The sequence below is a fragment of the Aotus nancymaae genome, unplaced genomic scaffold, assembly GCF_030222135.1.
Source record: "Aotus nancymaae isolate 86718 unplaced genomic scaffold, 86718_ANA_hifiasm-v0.15.2.pri h1tg000015l_0, whole genome shotgun sequence".
Lineage (NCBI taxonomy): Eukaryota > Metazoa > Chordata > Mammalia > Primates > Aotidae > Aotus > Aotus nancymaae.
This window is the reverse complement of record NW_026988426.1, coordinates 3,044,292-3,066,718: the sequence shown is the minus strand read 5'-3', so window position 1 is coordinate 3,066,718 and position 22,427 is coordinate 3,044,292. Positions and strand designations below refer to the sequence as shown.

Sequence of the window (22,427 nt, the reverse complement as noted above, 5' to 3'; positions counted from 1 at the left end):
ACTACCTACCAATGAAACAATCATTAATACATGCAACAATCTGGATCAATCTTGAGAGAATTATGCTACATAAAAAAGCCAATTCCAAAGGTTACATACTATATAATTCATGTAACATTGTTGAAATGACAGAATCATAGAAATGGAGAATAAATTAGTGGTCATCAGAGGTAAAGGAGAAGGGAGGGACACAAGTGGGCTTGGCTATGGAAGGGAAACACGATGGATTCTATAGGCAATGGAAATACTCTGTATCTCGACTCTATCAATGTCACTACTGCGCTTGTGCTTGTGATGCTACATTACAGTGTGTCACTGGGGGAGACTGAGAAAGGGTGCATGGGATTTCTCTGTATTATTTCTTACAACTGCATGTGAATCTATAGTTACCCCCAAATAAAAAATTGAGTTATTTAAAAAGGCAAAATAAAGACATTTCAGACCAGAAAAAAAAAACCCTGGAAATCAACAACAAAGCAAAATAACCCCTGCCCATCAAAAAAACCCAAAACATATAAAAGTAAGGAAAAATACCAATGGAAATCTGTATATATAAAAAGGAATAAAAAGCAGTGGATACAGTCAACAAGTAAATATAAATAATTTTTAAAAGCTTTAAACTATTTAACACAAAACCTTTAAAATATATTTAAAGAAAAAAATACAACAATGCATTACAATAATAGCACAAAGGTGGGAAAGGAAAGATTAAGAAGTATATTGTCAAAATGTTCTGATTCTACATGAGAACCAGAATATTGTTTTGTTTTTTGTTTTGAGACAGAGTTTCACTCTTGTTGCCTAGACTGGAGGGCAGTGGTATGTTCTTGGCTCACTACAACCTCCGCTTCCCAGGTTCAAGCAATTCTCCCGCCTTAGTCTCCCAAGTAGCTAAGATTACAGGTACCCACCATCACGTCAGGCTAATTTTTTGTATTTTTAGTAGAGATAGGGTTTCACCATAATGGCCAGGCTGGTCTTGAACTCCCAACCTCAGGTCATCCTCCCACCTCCAGCGCCCAAAGTGCTGGGATTATAGGCATGAGCCACTACATCTGGCCTGTTTTTTGTTTTGTTTTGTTTTTGAGACAGAGTCTGGCTCTGTTGCCCAGGCTGGAGTACAGTAGCGTAATTCTGGCTCACTGCAACCTCCGCCTCCCAGGCTCAAGCAATTCTCCTGCCTCAGCCTCCAGAGTAGCTGGGATTACAGGCATGCGCCACCGTGCCCGGCTAATTTTTGTATTTTTAGTATAGATGGGGTTTCACCATGTTAGCCGGGTTGGTCTTGAACTCCTGACCTCAAGTGATCCACCTGCCTTGGCCTCCCAAAGTACTGATTACAGGTGTGAGCCACTACGCCCAGCCTGAGAAGTGGTATATTACTTGAAAGTAAACTGTGATAAGTTAAAGATATAACCTCAAGTAACCACCATGAAAAAAAAGCATTGAATATGCCAATAAAGCAGATTAAATATCACACCTCAATCCAAAAGAAGGCAGAAAAAAGATTTCAAAAAAGAGCAAAGAATAAATGGGAGACATAGGAAAAAAAATAGCAAGATGATAGATTTAAACGCAATCATACCAACAATCTCATTAAATGTAAAAGGTGTAACACCTCAAAAGGCAGAGGCTACTATTGATAAAAATGCAAGATCAAACTAATAAGCTATTTATAAGAAATCCACTTTAAAGCCAGGTACAGCCAGGGCAGTGGCTCACACCTATAATCCCAGCACTTTGGGAGGCTGAGGCAGGTGGATCACTTGAGATCAGGAGTTCGAGACCAGCCTGGCCAACATGGTGAAATCCCGCCTCTACTAAGAATACAAAACTTAGCCAGGCATGGCGGTGCATGCCTGTAATCTCAGCTACTTGGGAGACTGAGGCAAGAGAATTGCTTGAATCCAGAAGGTGGAGGTTGCAGTGAGCCAAGATCCCACCACTGCACTCCAGCCTGGGAGAAAGAGCACGACCCCATCTCGCGGGGGGAGGATGGGAGGCAGGGGCAAACCAGGCGAGGTGGCTCACATCTGTAATCCCAGCATTTTAGGAGGCCAAAGAGGGCGGATCATGAGGTCAGGAGTTTGAGACCAGCCTGGCCTATATGGTGAAACCCCGTGTCTAACAAAAATACAAAAATTAGCCAGGCATGGTAATGTGTGCCTGTAGTCCCAGCTACTCAGGAGGCTGAGGCAGAAGAATCACTTGGACTTGGGAGATGGAGGTTACAGTGAGCCAAGATTGCACCACTGCACTCCAGCCTGGGCAACAGAGCAAGACCCCATCTCAAAATAAAAAAAAAAGAAACCCCCTTTAAATATATAGACAAAAATATGCTAAAGATAAAAAGATGAAAAAAATATACTATGCTGACATGAATCATGGTAGCTCACCTGTATAATCTCGGCACTTTGGGAGGCTGAGGTGGGCAGATCACCTGAGGTCAGGAGTTTGAGACCAGCCTGGCCAACACATGGTGAAACCGCATCTCAACTAAAAATACAAGTTAACCATGGTGGTTCGTGCCTGTAATCCTAGCTACTTGGGAGGCTGAGGCAGGAGAATCACTTGAACCCAGGAGGCAGAGGTTGCAGTGAACCAAGATCATACCACTGCACTCCAGCCTTGGTGACAGAGCAAGACTCCACCTCAAAAACACAACACAACACAACACAACAAAACAAGAAATAAAAGAAAAAGTAAACAAAAACTGTAGTGGCTAATTTTTTTTTTTTTTAAAGAGACAAGGTCACATTTTTTTACCCTGGTTGGAGTGCACTGGCATAATCACAGCTCTCCTGCAACCTTTAACCTCCTGGCTCAAGTGATCCTCCCACCTTGGCCTCCCGAGTAGCCGAGACAATAGAAACACATCACTGTGCCTAGCTAATTTTTTTACGTAGCTCAGACTGGTCTAGAACTCCTAGCTTAACTGTTCATTCTGCCTCGGTTTCCCAAAGTGTTGGGATTACAGGCATGAGCCATCATGCCCAGCTTGGGTGGCTAAATTTATCTCGGAAGAAGATTTCAGAGCAAAGAATATTATTTGGGATGAAAAGGGTCATTTCATAAATGATAACCAAGCGAGTTCATCAAGAGGGCATAAGAGGCCAGGTACAGTGACTCACACCTATAATCCCAGCACTTTGGGAGGCCAAGGTGGGTGGATCACCTGAGGTCAGAAGTTTGAGACTAGCTGGTCAACATGGGTGAGAAACCCCATCATGACTAAAAAGAAAACAAAAATTAGTCAGGCATGGTGGTGCATGCCTGTAATCCTAACTGCTCAGAAGGCTGAGGCACAAGAATCACTTAAACCTGAAAGGCAGAGCTGCAGTGAACCAAGATCATGCCACTGCACTCTAGCCTGGGTGCCAGGAGTTTGAGATGAGCTGGGGCATCTTAGTGAGAGACCCTATCTCTATTTAAAAAAAAATATTAGGCTAGGTGCAGTGGCTCATGCCTGTAATCCCAGTACTTTGAGAGGCCAAGGCAGGTGGATCACAAGGCCAGGAGATCGAGAGACCATCCCGGCCAACATGGTCTCTCAATCTCCTGACCAAAATACAAAAATTAGCTGGGTGTGGTGGTGTGTGCCTGTAATCCCAGCTACTCAGGAGGCTGAGGAAGGAGAATCAACTGAACCCAGGAAGCAGAGGTTGCAGTGAGCAGAGATCATGCTACTGCACTTCAGCCTGGCAACAGAGAGAGACTCTGTCTCAAAAAAAAAAAAAAAAAAAAAAGCTAGGCATGGTAGTGTATATCTGTAGTCTCTACTGATAGCCAGGCATGGTAGTGCATGTCTGTAGTCTCAGATACTTGGGAAGCTGAGGTGGGAGGATTCACTTGAGCCCAGGAGGTTGAGGGTGTAGTGAGCTATGATGGCACCACTGCACTTCAGCCTAGGCAACAGAGTGAGACCCTGTCTTTAAAAAAAAAAAAAAATTAACACATGACTTATCAACATGTTTGGGATATAACTAAAGCAGCACTCATAGGGAAATTTATAGCATTTAACACTTACATTGGAAAAGAAGAAAGATCTCAAATCAAATGACCTAAGACTCCACCTTAAGAAACTGGAACAGAGCACATTAAATCCAAAGTAAGCAGAAGAAAGGGAATAATAACAATAACAACAAACATCAATAAAACAGAAAACTGTAACAATGAAACCAAGAGCTCGTTCTTTGAGAAGATCAGTAAGATTAAAACACTTCTGGTCAGACTGATGTAACAAAAAAGAGAGAAAGCTAGGTATGGTGGTGTAATCCTAGCACTTCTCAAGGCCAAGCAGGGAGGATCATTTGAAGCCAGGAGTTAAAGACTAGCCTGGGCAACATAGAGATCTCGTCTCTACAAAAATAATTTAAAAATTAGCTGTGTGTGGTGATGCACACCTCTAGTCCTAGCTACTCAGGAAGCTGAGGTGGGAGCATTGCTTGAGCCCAGGAGGTGGAAGATGCAGTAAGACAAGATCTTGCCACTGTACTCCAGCCTGGGCAAAAGAACGAGATCCTGTCTCCTAAAAACAAAAGAAAGAAAAGAAGAAATTAAATATGTAGTTTAAAACCTGCCCATGAGAAACTGCAAGGCCCAGATAGCTTCACTGCTGAAATCTACCAAACATTTATTAAAGAAGTAACATCAATTCTGTACAATCTCTTCCAGGAAACAGAAGTGAAGAAAACATATCCCAACACATGCCATGATGCCATCATTACCTTGATGCCAAAACAAGAAAGAAAAAAAAAAGGCATTATAAGAACCTATAGACTAATAATACTCATGAAGACAAAACTGTTTTACAATTTTAGCAAATCCAAGCCAATAATACATAGAATAATGCATCATGACCAAGTGTGGGTCATCTCAGGAATGCAAGGTTGGCTTAACATTTAAGCATCAAACAACTCAACCTAGTAAAAGGCATCTATGAAAAACCTACAACACCATACTTAATGGTGAAATATTGAATGCTTTTCCTCTAAGAGACATGAATGGTTACTCTTATGACATTTATTTAACAATGTAATGGAGGTCTTTTAACCAGAACAAAACAGCAAGAAAAAGAAATGAACCTAAACAGATTGGAAATGGAGAAGTAAAATTATCTTCATTTACATATCACATGGTTGCCTCTGTAATATCTTAAGAGATCCTTAAAAAAAAAAAAAAAAAACCACCGGGCGTGGTGGCTCACACTTGTAATCCCAGCACTTTGGGAGGCCAAGGCGGGTGGATCACGAGGTCAAGAGATTGAGACCATCCTGGTCAACATGGTGAAACCCCGTCTCTACTAAAAATACAAAAAATTAGCTGGGCATGGTGGTGCGTGCCTGTAATCCCAGCTACTTAGGAGATTGAGGCAGGAGAATTGCCTGAACCCAGGAGGCGGAGGTTGCAATAAGCCGAGATCATGCCATTGCACTCCAGCCTGGGTAACAAGAGCGAAACTGTGTCAAAAAAAAAAAAAAAAAAAAACCTACTAGAATAAGTGAGTTAAGCAAGGTTCCAAGATATAAGATCAATATCTGAAATATATTTCTATATTCTAGCAATAAACAATCAGTAAGTTGAAATTTAAAAAATAAAATACCATTTGCAATAGTTAATGAAAATATTTATCCTGACTGGGCACAGTGGCTCACATCTGTAACCCCAACACTTTGGGAGGCCAAGGAGGGTAGATCACTTGAGGTCAGGTGTTCAACACCAGATTGGCCAACATGGTGAAACACCATGTCTACTTAAAAACACAAAAATTAGGCGGTCGTGGTGGTGGGCACCTGTAATCCCAGCTACTCAGAAGGCTGAGGCAGGAGTATTGCTTGAACCCAGGAGGTGGAGGCTGCAGTGAGATGAGACTGCGCCATTGCACTCCAGCCTGGGCAACGAGAGCGAAACTCCATCTCAAAAAAAGAAATTGATCCCTATGTATTTAATAAGGATAACTCAGATAAAAACTATGTACGTTGTACATGCACATTGAAAATTACAGAATACTGCTAAGAGAAACTAAAGATGGCCTAGGCCAAGCATGGTAGCTCATGCCTATAATCCCAGCACTTTGAAAGGCTGAGGCAAGAGGCTGGGCACAGTGGCTCATATAATCCCAGCACTCTGGGAGGCTGAGTCAGGCAGATCACTTGAGGTCAGGAGTTTGAGATCAGCCTGGCCAACACTGTGAATCCCTATCTCTACTAAAAATACAAAAATTAGCTAGGTGTGATGGTGCACACCTGTAATCCCAGCTACTTGGGAGGTTGAGGCAGGAGAATCACTTAAACCCACGGCCCATGGGGTAGAGAGTACAGTGAATGGAGATAGTGGCACTGCACACAAGCTTGCGTGGCAGAGCAAGACTACTCAGTCTTAAAAAAAAAAAAAACAACACTGAACCAAGAGAACTGCTTGACCCAAGGAGTTTGAGACCAGCCCAGGCACCACAGTGAGACTATCTCTACAAAAAAATTTAAAATTAGCTGGGTGTTGTAGCATATGCCTGTAGTCTTGGTATTCATGGGGCTGAGGCAGCCATGACTGTGCACCACTGCATTCCAGCCTGGGGAACAGAGCAAGACCATCTCAAAAAAAAAAAAAAAAAAAAAAAGATGGCCTTAATAAACAGATATACCTTGCTTATGGGTCAGAAAATAATACTGTTTAGATGTCAATTCACATCAAATTGATTTAAAGATTCAGCACAGTCCCAATCAAAATACCAGGAAGATTATATATAGAAACTGACAAACTGACTCTAAAATTCATTTGGAAATACAGCCAAGAAACCATGAATGGCCAGAACAATTTTTTTACTTTGGTTGATATAGGCTGCAGTGCAGTGGCACAATCACAGTTCACTGCAGTCACTACCTCCCAAGCTGAAGCAAGCCTCTCACCTCAGTCTCCCAAGTAGCTACGACTACAGAAGCTTGCCACCACACTCACCTAATTTTTTTATTTTTTGTAAAGATGAGGTCTAACAATGTTGCCCAGGCTACAGAAAAACTCAGAAAAAGAACAAAGTTGGAGGACTTACCTAGTTCTAAAACTTTCTCTTTGAGACAGTATCTCACTCTCTATCATCCAGGCTATAATACAATGGTGCAATCATAGCTCATGGCAGCCTCAAACTCCTAGGTGTAAGCGATCCTCCTGTCTCAGCCTCCCAAGTAGCTAGGGCTATAGGCATGAGTTCCCACATGCACCTAATTTTTTTTTTTTTTTTTTTAGAGACAGGGTCTTGGTATGTTGCTCAGGCTGTTCTCAAACTCCTGAGCTCAAACAGTCCTCCTGTTTCAGTCTCCCAAAACACTGGGATTACAGACATAAGTCCCTGCAGTTGCCACAAAACTTGAAAATACATAGTAATCAAAACATTTTGTTATGGTGTCAAGATAAAAAATGGATCAATACAACATAATAGAGTCCAAAAATACATCGTATTTACATGGTTTAATGATTTTTTTTTCTTGTCTCTGGTGCTACAATCAACCAATTTTTGATAAAGGTGCAAAGACAATTTAGTGATAAAAGGATTATCTTTCCAACAACTGAACATCCATATGCAAAAAAATAAACTTGCTCCATCTTCACACCTCAAACAACAATTAACTCAAAATGGATCACTGACCCAAATACAAAAGCTAAAACTGTAAAACTTCCAAAAGAAAGTATAGGAAAAATATTTGTGACCTCTAGGTAAGCAAACATTTCTTTTTCCTGTCTTTTCTTGAATAAAGTGGCACAGTCTTGCTCACTGCAGCCTAAACCTCCAGAGCTCATGTAATCCTCCCACCTCAGTCTCCCAAGTAGCTGGGACTACAGGTGTGCACCACCATGCTCCACTGATTTTTGTGTTTTTTATACAAACAGGGTTTCACTATGTTGTTCAAGCTGTTCTCAAGCTACTGAACTCAAGTGATCCACCCGCCTCAGCCTCCCAAAACACTGTATTACAGGCATGAGCCACCATACCTGGTCTAATTTTTGAATTTTTTATAGAGATGAGTTCTCCCTATGTTGCCCAGGCTAATCTTGAAATCCTGGGCTCAAGTGATTGGCCTGCCTCCACCTTCCAAAGTGCTGGGATTACAGGCATGAGCCATGAGCCCAGCCAAGACTTCTTAAAACACCTACAGCACAATTAATAAAAAGAAAAAAAAAAAGGTCAGATACAGTGGCTCATGCCTGTAATCCCAGCACTTTGGGAGGCTGAGGCAGGTGGATTACGAGGTCAAGAGATCAAGACCATCCTGGCCAACATGGTGAAACCCCATCTCTACTAAAAATACAAAAATAATTAGCTGGGTGTGGTGGTGCACACCTGTAGTCCCAGCTACTTGGGAGGCTGAGGCAGAAGAATCACTTGAATCCAGGAGGTGGAGGTTGCAGTGAGCCAGAGGTTGCAGTGAGCCGAGATTGTGCCACTGCACTCCAGCCTGACAACAGAGCGAGACTCCACCTCAAAAAAAAAAAAAGAAAAAAAAAATGAAATGAAATTTCCCAAAACAAAAAATGCACTTTAAAAGACACTGAAAAGAATAAAAAGAAAAATCCCAGCCTATTTAACAAAAGACTTAAATTGAGAATAAAGAATTCTCTAAGCTCAATAAGAAAACTACCAGTTTTCAAATGGGCAAAAGATTTCAACAGACATTTGAAGGAATGTCTGTTTGACATTTGAAAGGAAAAATGCCCGATGACAAATAATCACATGAAAGGATGTTTAAAAATAAAAACAAGGCCAGACAAGGTGGCTTATGCCTGTAATCCCATCACTTTGGGAGGCCGAGGTGGGCGCATCGCCTGAGGTTGGGAGTTTGAGACCAGCCTGACCAAAATGGTGAAACTCCATCTCTACTAAAAATACAAAAATTAGCCAGGTGTGGTGGGAGGAACCTGTAATCCCAGCTACTCGGGAAGCTGAGGCAGGAGAATCACTTCAACCTGGGAGGCGGAGGTTGCCGTGATCCTCGATCGCACCATTGCACACCAGTCTGTACAACAGCGTGTGACTCCATCTCAAAGAAAAAAAAAGAAAGAAAAGATGTTCAGCATTATTCATTATGAAAGTACAAATTAAAACCACAAGATACTACACCCTACATACCTACAGAGATGACTAAAACTGAAGATGACTGACCACACCGAGTACTGGGAAGGATGTGGAGCAAATGGAAGCTTCATTCACCAGTGGTGGGACTATAAAACACTGCAATCCCTTTTGGAAACAATTTTGAAGTCTCTTAAAATGTTAACTACACGCCTACTCCAGGACCAAACCGTTTTACTCCTAGATATTTACCTAAGAGTAATGAAAACATGCCCTAACAAAGATTTGTTTGCAAATGTTCATAGCAGCTTAATTTGTAATGGCACAAAGTGAAAAACAACCCAGATGCCCATCAACAGATGAATGGAGAAACAAATTGTGATCCAGCCATAAAATGGGATACTACTCAGCAATACGATGAAGTACTGTTACATGTCACAAATGGAAGAATGTTGAAATATGCTGAGTGAAGGAAGCAAGATAATATAAGAATATATACTGTACAATTCCACATAATCAACATTCTAGAAAATCTAAACTAATTTATCTACAGTGACAGAAAGCAGATCAGTGGTTGCCGGGTAGGAGTGGATGAGGGGTGGGGGAAAGGATGGAAAGAGTGATTTCAAAGGGGCATCCGGGAACTTTTCAGAGTGATGAACATGTTCATTATCTTAATCTTGATGCTAGTTCCATGAGCATATACAAACGTCAAAATGCATCAAATTATGTATTTTAAATATGTATAATTTATTATACATCAATTATACCTCAATAAAGCTGGGAAAAGAGAGAGAAAGAGAGGAAGGGAGGGAGGGAGCAAGCGCAAAAACTACCAATAGCATAAAAGATAGGCACCTAATTCTGGACACCGGGAGCTTCTGAATTTTGTCTTGGTCCTCTCTCTTGCTGTCCAGGTGCTACTGCTGGGTTTTCATCCACACCCTACTTTCATTAAGCGCAAAAGTGATAGGAAAGCTGTCTGTGGGGAATGAATTATGGACTTAGAAAGGGAGAAAATGAGGGCAAACAGAACGTTTATTCTGTAATTTAAAACCCCTTGGCATAACAGACACCTCTAGGTAGGTGGTGAGATTCTAGGTGATTTTTCTTTAGTTTCTTTAAATTTTTCTGTACTTTCCAAATTCTTTACAAACATTATTTGGCTCTCTGGAGGAAAAAAAAAAAATCAGTTTAAAGAATCAATTTAAATCTCCATTAAGTAAAGAACTATTCAAAAAGAAACCAAGGAGCTTTTTTTTTTTAAATCCTAGTAACTAATGAATAGCACCAGAACATACACATATGAATCTGAGCATTAATTTAGATCAAAGAACAGGGAGACTGCATTTATAAAGAGTAAAGAATATTTACAGCCGGGCGAGGTGGCTCACGCCTGTAATCCCAGCACTTTGGGAGGCCGAGGTGGGTGGATCACGAGGTCAAGAGATCGAGACCATCCTGGTCAACATGGTGAAACCCCGTCTCTACTAAAAATACAAAAAATTAGCTGGGCATGGTGGCGCGCGCCTGTAGTCCCAGCTACTCGGGAGGCTGAGGCAGGAGAATTGCCTGAACCAGGAGGCAGAGGTTGCGGTGAGCCGAGATCGCGCCATTGCACTCCAGCCTGGGTAACAAGAGCGAAACTCCATCTCAAAAAAAAAAAAGAGTATTTACAACATATGTAGAAGGCCAAAACTTCAAAAATGGACATACCAAATTCTGAATGTTGACAGTCAACCACTGAGTTGGCTTCTGTCTAATTAAAGACATTTTAATGTTTTAACTGATTTCCTGCCATTTAGGTTGAAGATGAGGTTCTCAAATGCTAAAGGGAAAGTCTACTCTGAATTCCAGGAGGTTGAGGGCAGTGGCAAGAGAGTTCCTCTCCTCTAAGGCTTATAACCCTGTAAATGAATCAAGTCTTCCAAAATGGTATAAATGCCAGGAGAGGCAGGATTTCTTAACACCCTGCTTGTCCCAAGTTGCTGATGTCAGACTTTTTTTTTTTTTAGACAGGGTCTTGTTCTGTTGCCCAAGCTGGAGTACAGCAGTGCGACCACAACTCACTGCAGTCTCAACCTTCCAGACTTAGGTAATCTTCCTGCCTCAGCCTCCTGAGTAGCTGGGACTACAGGTGTGTGCTACCATGCTAGACTAATTTTTTAATTTTTATTTTAGCAGAGATGGGGCCTCACTATGTTGTCCAGGTTGGTCTCCAACTCCTGGACTCAAGCGATCCTCCCTCCTCGGTCTCCCAACACGCCGGGGATTACAGGTGTAAGCTCAGCTAATGTCAGTTATTTCTGTCACTCACTTTTTTTAGTAAGTGTAGAAAACCAGCAAGGAGTTCAGAAATGCCAAAAGCTGATAAAATGTTTCTTTTTAAATACCTTCACAGATCCAATGAGGTACAAAATGTTTTTTATGCAACCTGAATACCAACCCTGAGTCCTCCTCCTTGGTTTCTAAAAGAATAAACCAACTTCTTAGTAATCATAGAACTCTTGGCTTAATTCTTCACTTTCATTTCAGATAAAAGAATTAAAGTAGGTTAGCATGCCACAATATTACAAACACAACACAGAACACTTACATGTTTTGGAGTGTTCATGTGATAGCATGTAATTGGCAAGAGGTGGTGTGTAAGTTAAACACTGCAGTGCTGCATTGGCAAAACAGGTATTGCCCAAATTCTGGAGGCCAGCTCCAACTCTGTGAGTTTGTTGCCACTTAAGACAAATCTTCTCAGATGGGAAAAGAACTTTCTGTGGAGGAGCGATGCCATCACCTACGGCTAGAAAAATAAACAAGAAAGAGTCAGAAACCAATCTTTGCATACTGAAGCTAAATAAATAGCAACACTTGGTCAAACCTCAATCTGTTCAAGATCTGAAATCTCATGACCAGCCTGCCTAAATACAGGGGGAAGAGGGACATTTTAAAAGACCCAGAACATGAGAAATTTTCAATGATCTAGTTTCTCCAATAAACAAACTGGAAGGACAGAAAGGGGAGAGGGTTACAGATTAAAAGAGAGATTACAGATTACTTGAGAGAGATATCTACCAAATGCAAAGTGTAGACGTCATTAGGATGTTGCTCTGAACAACTGCTTAAATACATATATATGTATTATTTATTTTTTCTTTTTTCAGCCAACGAGGAGATTTTTTTTCTTGTCTATTTTTTTTAATATATATATTTAATATACACACACATTCAGGGCTAGGCACAGGGGCTGATGCCTGTAACCCCAGCAATTTGGGAGGCCAAGACAGGTGGATCACGAGGTCAGGCTGGACCAGCCTGATCAACGTGGAGAAATCCTGTCTCTACTAAAAACACAAAATTAGCCAGGCGGGGTGGCACATGCCTATAATAATAGCTACTCAGGAGGCTGAGGCAGGAAAACTGCTTGAACCTAGGAGGCAGAGGTTACAGTGAGTTGAGATCACGCCACTGCACTCCAGCCCGGGCAACAAGAGCTAAACTCTGTCTCAAAAAAAAAAAGAAAAAAAAATATATATACACATATATATATACACACACACACGTATTTTATGTACATATATATTATATATATATATACGTGTGTGTGTATATGTATACGTGTGTGTGTATATATATACACACGTGTGTGTGTGTGTGTGTGTATATATATATATATGAACAACCAGAGAAATATAAACACTGAATGGCTTTTTCATATAAAGACATTTTTTATTTTTAGAAAAAAACTCTTTAGATGTAGAGACTAAAACACAAATGAAAGATGAAGTATTGGATTTAAGATAATGTCATGAGAGGTAAGTAGGTGCAGGTATAACTGGCCACAAGTTGATGAATGTCAAAGTTGGCTGATGGCCATTATAATTACTCTTTTATATCTAGTTTCAACATTTTAAAAATAAGTAACACAATCAATAAAAAGAATGGGATAAACTGATTCCTTATAACATCTGCCATGGATGCTACTTCAGTACCACCATCACTGTCATCCTTATCATCTCATGTAGGGAGCCCTTACCAGGCCAAATAGTTGCAATTCTAATGGTTGGTACTGATGTCATCCCCATTTTACTGCTAAGGAAGCAGGCTTTGAACTCAGGCTGTAAGGCACCACTATACACATCTGTGAGTAGACTGTCTGTGACCTAAAAAGGTTTTATCCATTTTGAAGATTATCAACAGATTACTAATAACTAAGAATGCTAACGGAACTAAGGTGAAGCTCAAGAAACAACTTATTTAGGAAATCTGAAAATCATCAATGGCAAGAGTGACTTTTTTAAAGGCTTTGTAGCTCTAACAAAAGGCTGAGATGCCATGTGGAATCATTCTTCATTTGAACAGATATTAGTGGTTATTTAGGCAGGCATAGGCAGGCTGCAGCTTGCTGGGGAATAGACGGCAAAATTAGGACAAGAGAAGGGATTCTGTGGAGAATGAGATGAGAGCCCCAGAAAAGGGCAGAGTGGGGAGATGTTGAGTTAAGCCCTAAGAAGAGAGAGGAGCCCCAGCAACATGACAGGAGGTTAAAGGCTGTGGAGAAAGAGGTCCTGTGAAAAAGTGCTGCTGGAGAGAAGCCAAAGGCCTTTACACCTCTCTGCAACATTTGATCAGGTTGTGTTTGATGATAGAAACTTTCCCCTACCCAAAGCATCTTCAGCAAACCAAACTGCAACACCCACTCCCACATCACAATATGAAATTTACTAAGGGGACTCAAAACAACATGACCATCAAATTACTCGAAGCTAAGGGGTGTCCAACATTTTGGCTTCCCTGAGCCACATCAGAAGGAGAACTGTCTTGGGCCACACATAAAATACACTAACACTAACGATAGCTGATGAGCTTAAAAAAAAAAAATTGCGAAAAAAATCTCATAATGTTTTAAGAAAGTTTATGAATTTGTGTGTTCGTGTTCGGCCACATTCAAAGCTGTCCTGGGCTGGATCATCTAAGCCAAACAACAATCCAACTAGGAACAAATTATATTTATTATCTTTCTTTGTATTTCAGATCTTCATGTCCTCATATCCAAAAGCCTTAGAAGTAACACCTTAAAGTGTTAATGTCTCATTTATCTGGATGAGTTTTAACAAATGTAACTACACTTGTATCATTACACCAATGTTTGTATTGTACTTTCTTTTTTTTTCTTTTTCAGACAGAGTACTGCTGTGTTGCCCAGGCTGGAGTGCAATTGTGCGATCTTGGCTCACTGCAACCTCTGCCTCCCAGGTTCATGTGATTCTCCTGCCTCAGCCTCCCCAGTAGCTAGGATTACAGGCACACGCCACCATCTCCGGCTAATTTTTGCATTTTTAGTGAAGATGAGGTTTCACCATATTGGTCAGACTGGTCTCAAACTCCTGATCTCAGGTGATCCACCCACCTCAGCCTCCCAAAGTGCTGGGATTACGGGCGTGAGCCATCGTGCCCAGGCTGTTTTCTTTTTTTTTTTTGGAGATGGAGTCTCGCTTTATCACCCAAGCTGGAGTGCAATGGCATGATCTTGGTTCACTGGAACCTCCACCTCCTGGGTTCAAGTGATTCTCCTGCCTCAGCCTCCCAAGTAGCTGGGATTACAGGCGCGTGCAACCATGTCCAGCTAATTTTTTGTAACTCTAGTATAGACAGCGTTTCACCACGTTGGCCAGGCTGGTCTAGAACACCTGACCTCGTGATCGCCCACCTTGGCCTCCCAAAGTGCTGGGATTACAGGCGTGAGCCACTACGACTGGCCTGTTTTCTTTCAAAGAGCTTTATTACTACAAATGATTTTTAATTGCCAGGAAAAACAAACAAACAAACAAAAAAAAACGCTGGGTAAACATTTATCAAAGGACAACCATTTCACAAAACATCTTTAAATTTGTAAAAGTCATCTACTTAGGAAACTAGAGTAACTACTGGTTAACAAGTTAACGTAATACTTGCCCATCTCAATTCTCACCAAGATAAAGTCTATCCTTAAAAAAACTGGAATAAAATAAACTACTAATATTCTAGTAACTAAAAATAATCTACTCTGTAGTGATACATAAGTTAATTGTGAACAAGTAACAGGAAAACAAAGCCCATCAAGTAATGTAACTCTGCTGGCCACTCGGGTGGCCTCCTGCCTTCCAAGGTAAGCCCGTCTCTGAAACCACCAACCCACCAACAGCATTTACACAGGAGTTTCTGTCAGTAATTCTCTCTTTTCAAAAACAATACCTTGATCCTTTTGTGGTGATGGTTTTGATTTATCAGGTACAGATGAACTCGAATAAACTACAGCACCAGGTACTGGTCCTAAAGCAAGTGTGTGATTTGACACATCATTTAAGGAAGACACAGCACCCCAGCTGGCAGAACCTGCATCCATGTCTCCAGGTGAGACTGCTTCAGAGCTGCCAGGCTGATTCTGATAGGATGATGGGTCTGAAGATTCAGATGCTTTGTCAACTATGGTCATTGTTCAACTCTGCAAAAGATGAAAAGTACATATTTGTTTCATCAGGTTTCAAGAAAAGCAATCTACTTTCCCTACCATTAGATCTTGGAAAATCATTTCAGCCATTTTGGAGTTATTTTCAAATGTATCACCCAAATATAAAAACAACGGCACTTTCTAACATTTGTGTAATAATCTCCTTGGGATATTTAGCATTACGCTAATCTGAATGTCAACAATTTTTATTTTAAAATCTTCAGTGACGTATCTGATTAGAACTTCTCATTTTATTTCATGCCCCCTAAAAGTCTGGCATTTCAGTTTATAATGGGGCATTTCAATTTTCAATTCTATTTATTTACTAAGTACCTATATTTTCCCATTCTACTGCTTAAAACTAGAAAAATTATACATAGTAATACACTTGACCAAATCTTCAATTTGAGTAAATTCCTCAGAGAAAAGCATCAACTACACAGAGAAAATCTAGACTTAATTTTGTACTTAAAGCATAAATGGCATCATGTGAAATAAATTACATTTTTAAAAATTATAATTATAAAGATCTCACCTTTAAAACAAACCATTTTTCCGAAGAGGCTCATTTATATGGAATGTATGACTTTTTAAATGAAACCCGTAAGCCATACTGACATCAAACTTGAACACAAATAGCTGTTACAAAAGTACTCGATTATAATTTTCTCTGAGTCCTATTTTAAAATATTAGTGCTACCACTCTAATTGAGCATTTTCTATGCATTGGGCATTGCATCAACTGCTAAACATACATTAACTTAATTTTCATAAGGAACTTATGAGAGATGAGACAGAATCCCCAAAGTCTATAAAATGAAGAAACTGTGACCCCAACCAGTCTGCAACCAGTCAGCAACTGGGACTGACCAACATGGTAAAACCCCATCTCTACTAAAAATGCAAAAGTTAGCTGGGCGTGGTGGCAGATGCCTGTGATCCCAGCTACTTGGGAGGCTGAGGCAGGGAAAATTGCTTGAACCTGGGAGGCGGAGGTTGCAGTGAGCCGAGACTGCACCACTACACTCCAGCCTGGATGACAGAGTGAGACTCTGTCTCAAATACAAAAAGGAAAGGGGAAAGGAAAAGAAAAGAAAAAAGAAAACCTTTCAGGAGTGGTCTAACTGCCCACAGCACAACATCTTAATGCCTGGACTTGGCACTGTCTGACCTAATAACCTCTCCAAACACTATGTCACTTTCCCACCATGCTGAAGTCTTTTTTCTTTTTCTTTTTTTGGTCCCTGCTCTTTCTTCCATCCTTCCACCTCCAGCCAGTTAACATTTCCACTTCTCAGTTTATAATTTCCTGCCTCTGGGACACTTTCCTTGACACCGCCATTCCCCCAAGACTGGGTTAGAAACCCCTCCAAAAGGCCCCCAAAGCACCCTGCACTGATTTCTACGGTAGCGTGCTAGCATCTACTCCACAGCTGTTTTCCTTGCTGCTGTCTACCACGTTCTTATTGACATCCTCTGACCTCATAGAGAGACAGCTTTCCATATATATGAAGAACAAATTAATGAACAAAGTCTGGAAACAGAAAACAACTAGCGTTTGCTTTCAGCACCAGCATGTGCTGAGTGATTTATATTCAGTATGTCATTTGACCCTAAAAAACACTAGAGTAGAAACAGCCCTTAAAATTTGTTTTAAAAAATATTTGATACTGTAAAGTACAAAAAAGTATGATCCATGCTACAAAGTAGGGATAATAAAATACCCATGTGCTTGCCACTTCAATGAACAAACGAAACCATGCATTGGCTGCTCACAAAAAGTTAGCGGGGTTTTTTTTTTTTTTTTTTTTTTTTGGAGCGACAGGGTCTCACTATGTTGCCCAGGGTGGTCTTGAACACCTGGCCTGAAACGATCCTCCTGCCTCTGCCTCCCAAAATGCTGGAATCATCAGCATGAGCCACAAAGTCAGGCCAAGTTTGTTTTTAAAAAACATCAATTTTGTTGTTCGTAGTTTTTTTTTTTTTTTTGAAACAGAATCTTGCTCTGTCACCCAGGCTGGAGTGCAATGGTGCTGTCTCGGCTCAGCACTTCCAGGGTTCAAGCAACTCTCCTGCCTCAGCGTCCTGAGTAGCTGTGACTACAGATGCATGCCACCACACTCAACTAATTTTTTATGTACTTTTAGTAGAGACAGGATTTCACTATGTTGGTCAGGCTGGTGTAATTTTTAATTAGGGTAAAATTATCACCCAAAAAAATACAATCTTAAAGTTTTTGAACTCACCTAGAAACAGAAAAGATGTTTGTTATATTTCAATGAACTAATAAAAAAACTGAATTGAAATTTTATATCAATTAGAGATACATGACCCTCAATCAGGAAGAAAGCTTGACCCTTATAATCCAAATACAGTTTACATTTTTCCTCATCTAACAGTTAAAAAAATTATGAAATGGCATGGGGAGAGAAGAAAAAAATGCAAGAAGAAAAGGAAAAAGAGCCCAGGCACAGGGGCTCATGCCTGTAATCCCAGGACTTTGGAAGGCCAAGGTGGGCGGATCACCTGAGGTTGGGAGATCAAGACCACACTGACCAACATGGAGAAACCCTGTCTCTACTAAAAATACAAAATTAGCCAGGCGTGGTAGGGCATGCCTGTAATCCCAGCTACTCAGGAGGCTGAGGCCAAAGAATCTCTTGAACCTAGGAGGTGGAGGTTGCGGTGAGCCAAGATTGTGCCACTGCACTCCAGACTGGGCAACAAGAATGAAACTCTGTCTCAAAAAAAAGAAAGAAAGAAAGAAAAGGAAGAAGAAAACCCAAACAGAGTTATAAGAAATGGTTAATCCAGCCTTATTTACAGTAACACTCAACAGCAGCAAAAACCTTGATTTTCAAGGGATAAACATACCTTCAGAACGATCATTAACAAATGACCAAATAAAACCATTTTACTTGCTCCGATTACCTTTCAGAAGAGATGAAAGCCTCTTAAATGAAAAAAAAAAAAAAAATTTAAGGAAAGAACAAGTCATCAGTAACCCTACAGCATTATAATTGTGGAAAACAAACCAAAACTATCCGTTCATCTTTATTTGTATATTCAGCCAATGAAGTCTTGACCTAAAACCATCAGGTATCAAACTGAACTCCATCTGCTACACACATAACCTTTCTTGAAGCCAAACAATGTTACACAGAACTTAAGATTCATATGCTTACATGTTCTTTACTCTCAGCAAAGCTCCTTTTTCTTTTCTTTAAGATGGGGTCTCACCATGTTGGTCAGGGTGATCTTGAACTCCCGACCTCAGGTGATCCACCCGCCTTGGCCTCCAAAGTGCTTGGATTACAGGCATGAGCCACCATGCCCGATAAATATCAGGACTTTTAAGCAACATCTTCTGATGATATACAAAACTTACAAGAGCATTAAAAACAGCAGCAACAACTACCACTTACACGCAAGGCATAGTGGCTAAAGCCTGTAATCTCAACACTTTGGGAGGCCAAGGCAGGAGGATGGCTTGAGCCCAGGAGTTCCAGACTAGCCTGGGCAACAGTGAGATCCTTTTTTTTTTTCTTTGGAGATGGAGTCTCACTCTGTCAACCCAGGCTGGAGTACAGTGGCATAATCTCCGCTCACTCTCCTGGGTTCAAGCAATTCTCTGCCTCAGCCTCCCAAGTAGCTGGGATTACAGGCACCTGCCACCATACCTGGCTAATTTTTGTATTTTTAGTAGAGATGGGGTTTCACCACCTTGGCCAGGCTGGTCTCAAACTTCTGATCTCAAGTGATCCACACGCCTCGACCTCCCAAAGTGCTGGGATTACAGGTGTGAGCCACTGTGCCCAGCTGAGACCCTGTCTCTTTAAGAAAAAAAAAATTAGCTGAGTATGGTGGCATGTGCCTGTAGCCCCACCTACTTGGGAGGCTGAGGTGGGAGGACTGCTGGAATTCAGGAGGTTGAGGCTACAGTGAGCTACAATTGCGCCACCGCACTCCAGTCTAGGCAGCAAAGGGAGATCTTGTCTCAAAAAAACAACAGGAACATGAATCGAGGTTGGGTAAGTGTGGAGGAATGAGACTTCACAAGTGTTTCCTTTACTACAATCTTGTACTCAACGCCTTAAAATTCCCAGTCTTTTATATGGTATGTCTCCCTTGTTATCAAATGCCAGAATGCATTATTCTTTTTTCATTTGTAAAAGAGTATCACTATTTAGACACTGTGGCACTCTACAAACATTGAGGTAATAGTATCAACACATTTAAAAAGAAAGTGTTACACTCTGCTTCTTCGTAAACAATGCAATCCACGTTCTTATACCATTTCCGTTATAAGAGAAAACACGCTTTAAAAAGACACAACCTTGATCTTAATTATACTTAAGTAAACAAAACGACTTGCCTTAAGCTTTACAAACCAAATACTAACTGTAGACTTGATTCAAAGATACAGAAAAGAAAGTGAAACTGGCCCTAATTTAAAACAAATAAGTGAAACTAATTATTCATATCCCCTAGGCACTTTGAATGAGTAACACGGTAAAAAGAATCAGGTTTAAAATTTACAACTCTTCAAAACCTTTTGAGAGGACACCAAAATGAGAACCTAGGATTCTGTGGTTACCTTGAAAAGGAGGCGTTAACTAGTTCATCAAACAGTTTCGCTGCCAGGGTATTGACTTTACATAACCAACACGTTTTCCCATAAACAAGTGACCCCACGGCCTCCTAAGAGCCATTCAACAAAAGTCATCTCCGCTGCATGCATGTTAGAGAGGTTAAAGCCCTAGATGGGAAAACTCTAGTCCAATTTTCATTTCCAACATCTGCAACCGATCACCACCCCGTTCCAGGTAAGTTGGCTCTTACTGCCCCTAAGATAAAGAACGGGAGGGAGGCGCACATGCTTTTGGGGACGCGCCGCCCGGCTCCTCCTCTCCCCTCGGGGTGGCCGATCAGCCCGGCGTGGGCACCTCGGACGCTCGGCGGAGCAGCCAGCCAGGTGGCCAGGCCCGGGGAGAGGGGCGCCCAGGGTGGGAAAGTTTGTCTCTGTTAGGGATGCAGTGGGGGCGGGGAAGCCGGCCCGGGGCTCTGAGGGGCGCTCCGCGGCGGGAGGTGGCAGCCACGCGGGGGGCGGCGGGCGGGCCGGGGACGCCCGACTCCGAGATCAGCGGCCAGCACACGCCCACCCCGGCCGCCCCGAGCCTCCCCGCTGACCCGCCCAGCCTCCGGGCCGAGGGGGTGGGCTGGGGCCGGGTGGGGGTGGGAGAGCAGTGTCTATGGCAACCAAGGGGCCCGGCCTCCCCGCGCAGCCCAGCTACCCCGGCGCCCGCCCGCCGCGGCCGCCGCCCCCTCCCCAGCGGCCTGGCCCTGGCGGGCGGTGGCGGCGAAGCCCCCGGCGCGACGGGGTCCCGGGCGGCCCGCGGCTGTGGAGGGGGAGGCGGGCGAGGGGCCGCGCCAGCCCCCGGCGGGCCGCGCCGGCTGAGAAGCGGCCGGGCCAGGGGCGGCCCAGACTAGCTGGGTGCTGCGCGGGCCCCATGCCGGCCTGCGGCGGGCGGGAAAGAGGCAGGAGCTTACCTGACCCGGCTCGGGGCTCGCTCCATCCCCCTCGGCCGCCGCCGCCACTGCCGCCGCACACAGCCCAGCCGCCCGGCGGGGGACAATGACGTGCCTCCATCCGGGCACCGCCGCCGCCGCCTCCGGGTCAGCGCCGCGCCCGCCGCGCCCCGCCGGGCCGCCAGGGGGCGCGCCAGGACCGCGCCCGAACGCGCCGCCGCCCAGGGGCCGTCGCACAAGAAGCGCGGCGCGCAGCTAACGGGCGCGGTGAGTGCGGGAGGTGCGGTCGCCCAAGAGCCGTGGGCGAAGGCCGGCGTCGCGCGTCACCAGAGCGCCGGTCGGGCCGGCGGAGGGCGCGCGCTGATTGGCTGGGCTGGCCGCGCGTCTGCGCGCCGGAAGAAGGGCTCTTTCCGCCCTGTGCTCCCGGGGGCAAAGCCAAACGGTGCGCGGCGGAGGGAGGAACCCTGGTTTGTGCCTTGTCCTGCGCTTGAACCCCGACGCCTTTCCAGAAGCCGGACACCTAGGGCCGTAGAGTCTGAAGTCCCCCGCCCCCGAAAACGGACACCGCTCCGAGGAAACCTCTTTTTCGTGGGCTTCGCCCCCTGCAACTACCTTGCGCCTCCCTTGGCCTAGTGGACGCAGACTTTATTTTTTGTTTATTAGAAACAGGGTCTGGCCGGGCGCGGTGGCTCACGCCTGTAATCTCAACACTTTGGAAGGCCGAGGCGAGGGAATAACGAGATCAGGAGTTGGAGACCAGCCTGGCCAGCATGGTGAAACCCCGTCTTTACTAAAAATACAAAAAATTAGCTGGACATGGTGGTGCGCGCTTGTAGTCCTAGCTACTCAGGAGGCTGAGGCAGGAGGATTGCTTGAACCCAGAAGGTGGAGGTTGCAGTGAGACCAGATTGCGCCACTGCACTCCAGCCTGGGCGACAGAACAAGACTCCGTCTGAAAATAAAAATAAAGGAAGAAAAGAAACAGTGTTTGGCTCTGTCGCCCAGGCTGGAGTGCAATGTCAGGACCTAGCTCACTGCAGCCTCTACTTCACAGGCTCAAACGATGCTCCCGCCTTAACCTCCCTAGCAGCTGGGACCACAGATGCGTGGCACCATGCCCACTTAATTTTAGGATTTTGTTTGGTTTTGGTTTTTGATTTGGTTTTGATTTGTAGAGATGGAAGTTTCACGGTGTTGCCTGGGCAGGTCTAAAACTCCTAGGCTCAAGCAGCTCTCCCTCCGTGGCCTCCCAAAGTGTTGGGATTACAGGAATGAGCTGCTGCACCCAACTAATTTTTTTAAAGCTTTTTTTTCAGAGACAGTGGTCTTGCTATGTTGCCCAAGCTGGTTTCC

General features: G+C 43.2%; 1 protein-coding gene across 3 annotated transcripts in view; it reads right to left on the bottom strand.

The window, feature by feature from the left end:
* The window catches only part of USP42 (ubiquitin specific peptidase 42), a 55,297-nt gene extending 34,115 nt beyond the window's left edge, over nt 1-21,182 (bottom strand). The window contains exons 1-3 of one of the 3 annotated variants that reach the window (XM_064376451.1): nt 21,096-21,182; nt 15,290-15,539; nt 11,658-11,858 (exon numbers count right to left, since the gene is read on the bottom strand). In XM_064376451.1, coding sequence (XP_064232521.1) covers nt 11,658-11,858; nt 15,290-15,530 — 442 coding nt within the window. In that variant the 5' untranslated portion in view covers nt 15,531-15,539; nt 21,096-21,182. Of the gene's footprint in view, nt 1-4,027; nt 4,083-9,919; nt 10,369-11,657; nt 11,859-15,289; nt 15,540-21,095 lie in introns of those variants that run through there. The other 2 variants (XM_064376452.1, XM_064376453.1) reach the window with 2 other exon arrangements.
* Between the last annotated feature and the right edge of the window lie 1,245 nt (nt 21,183-22,427).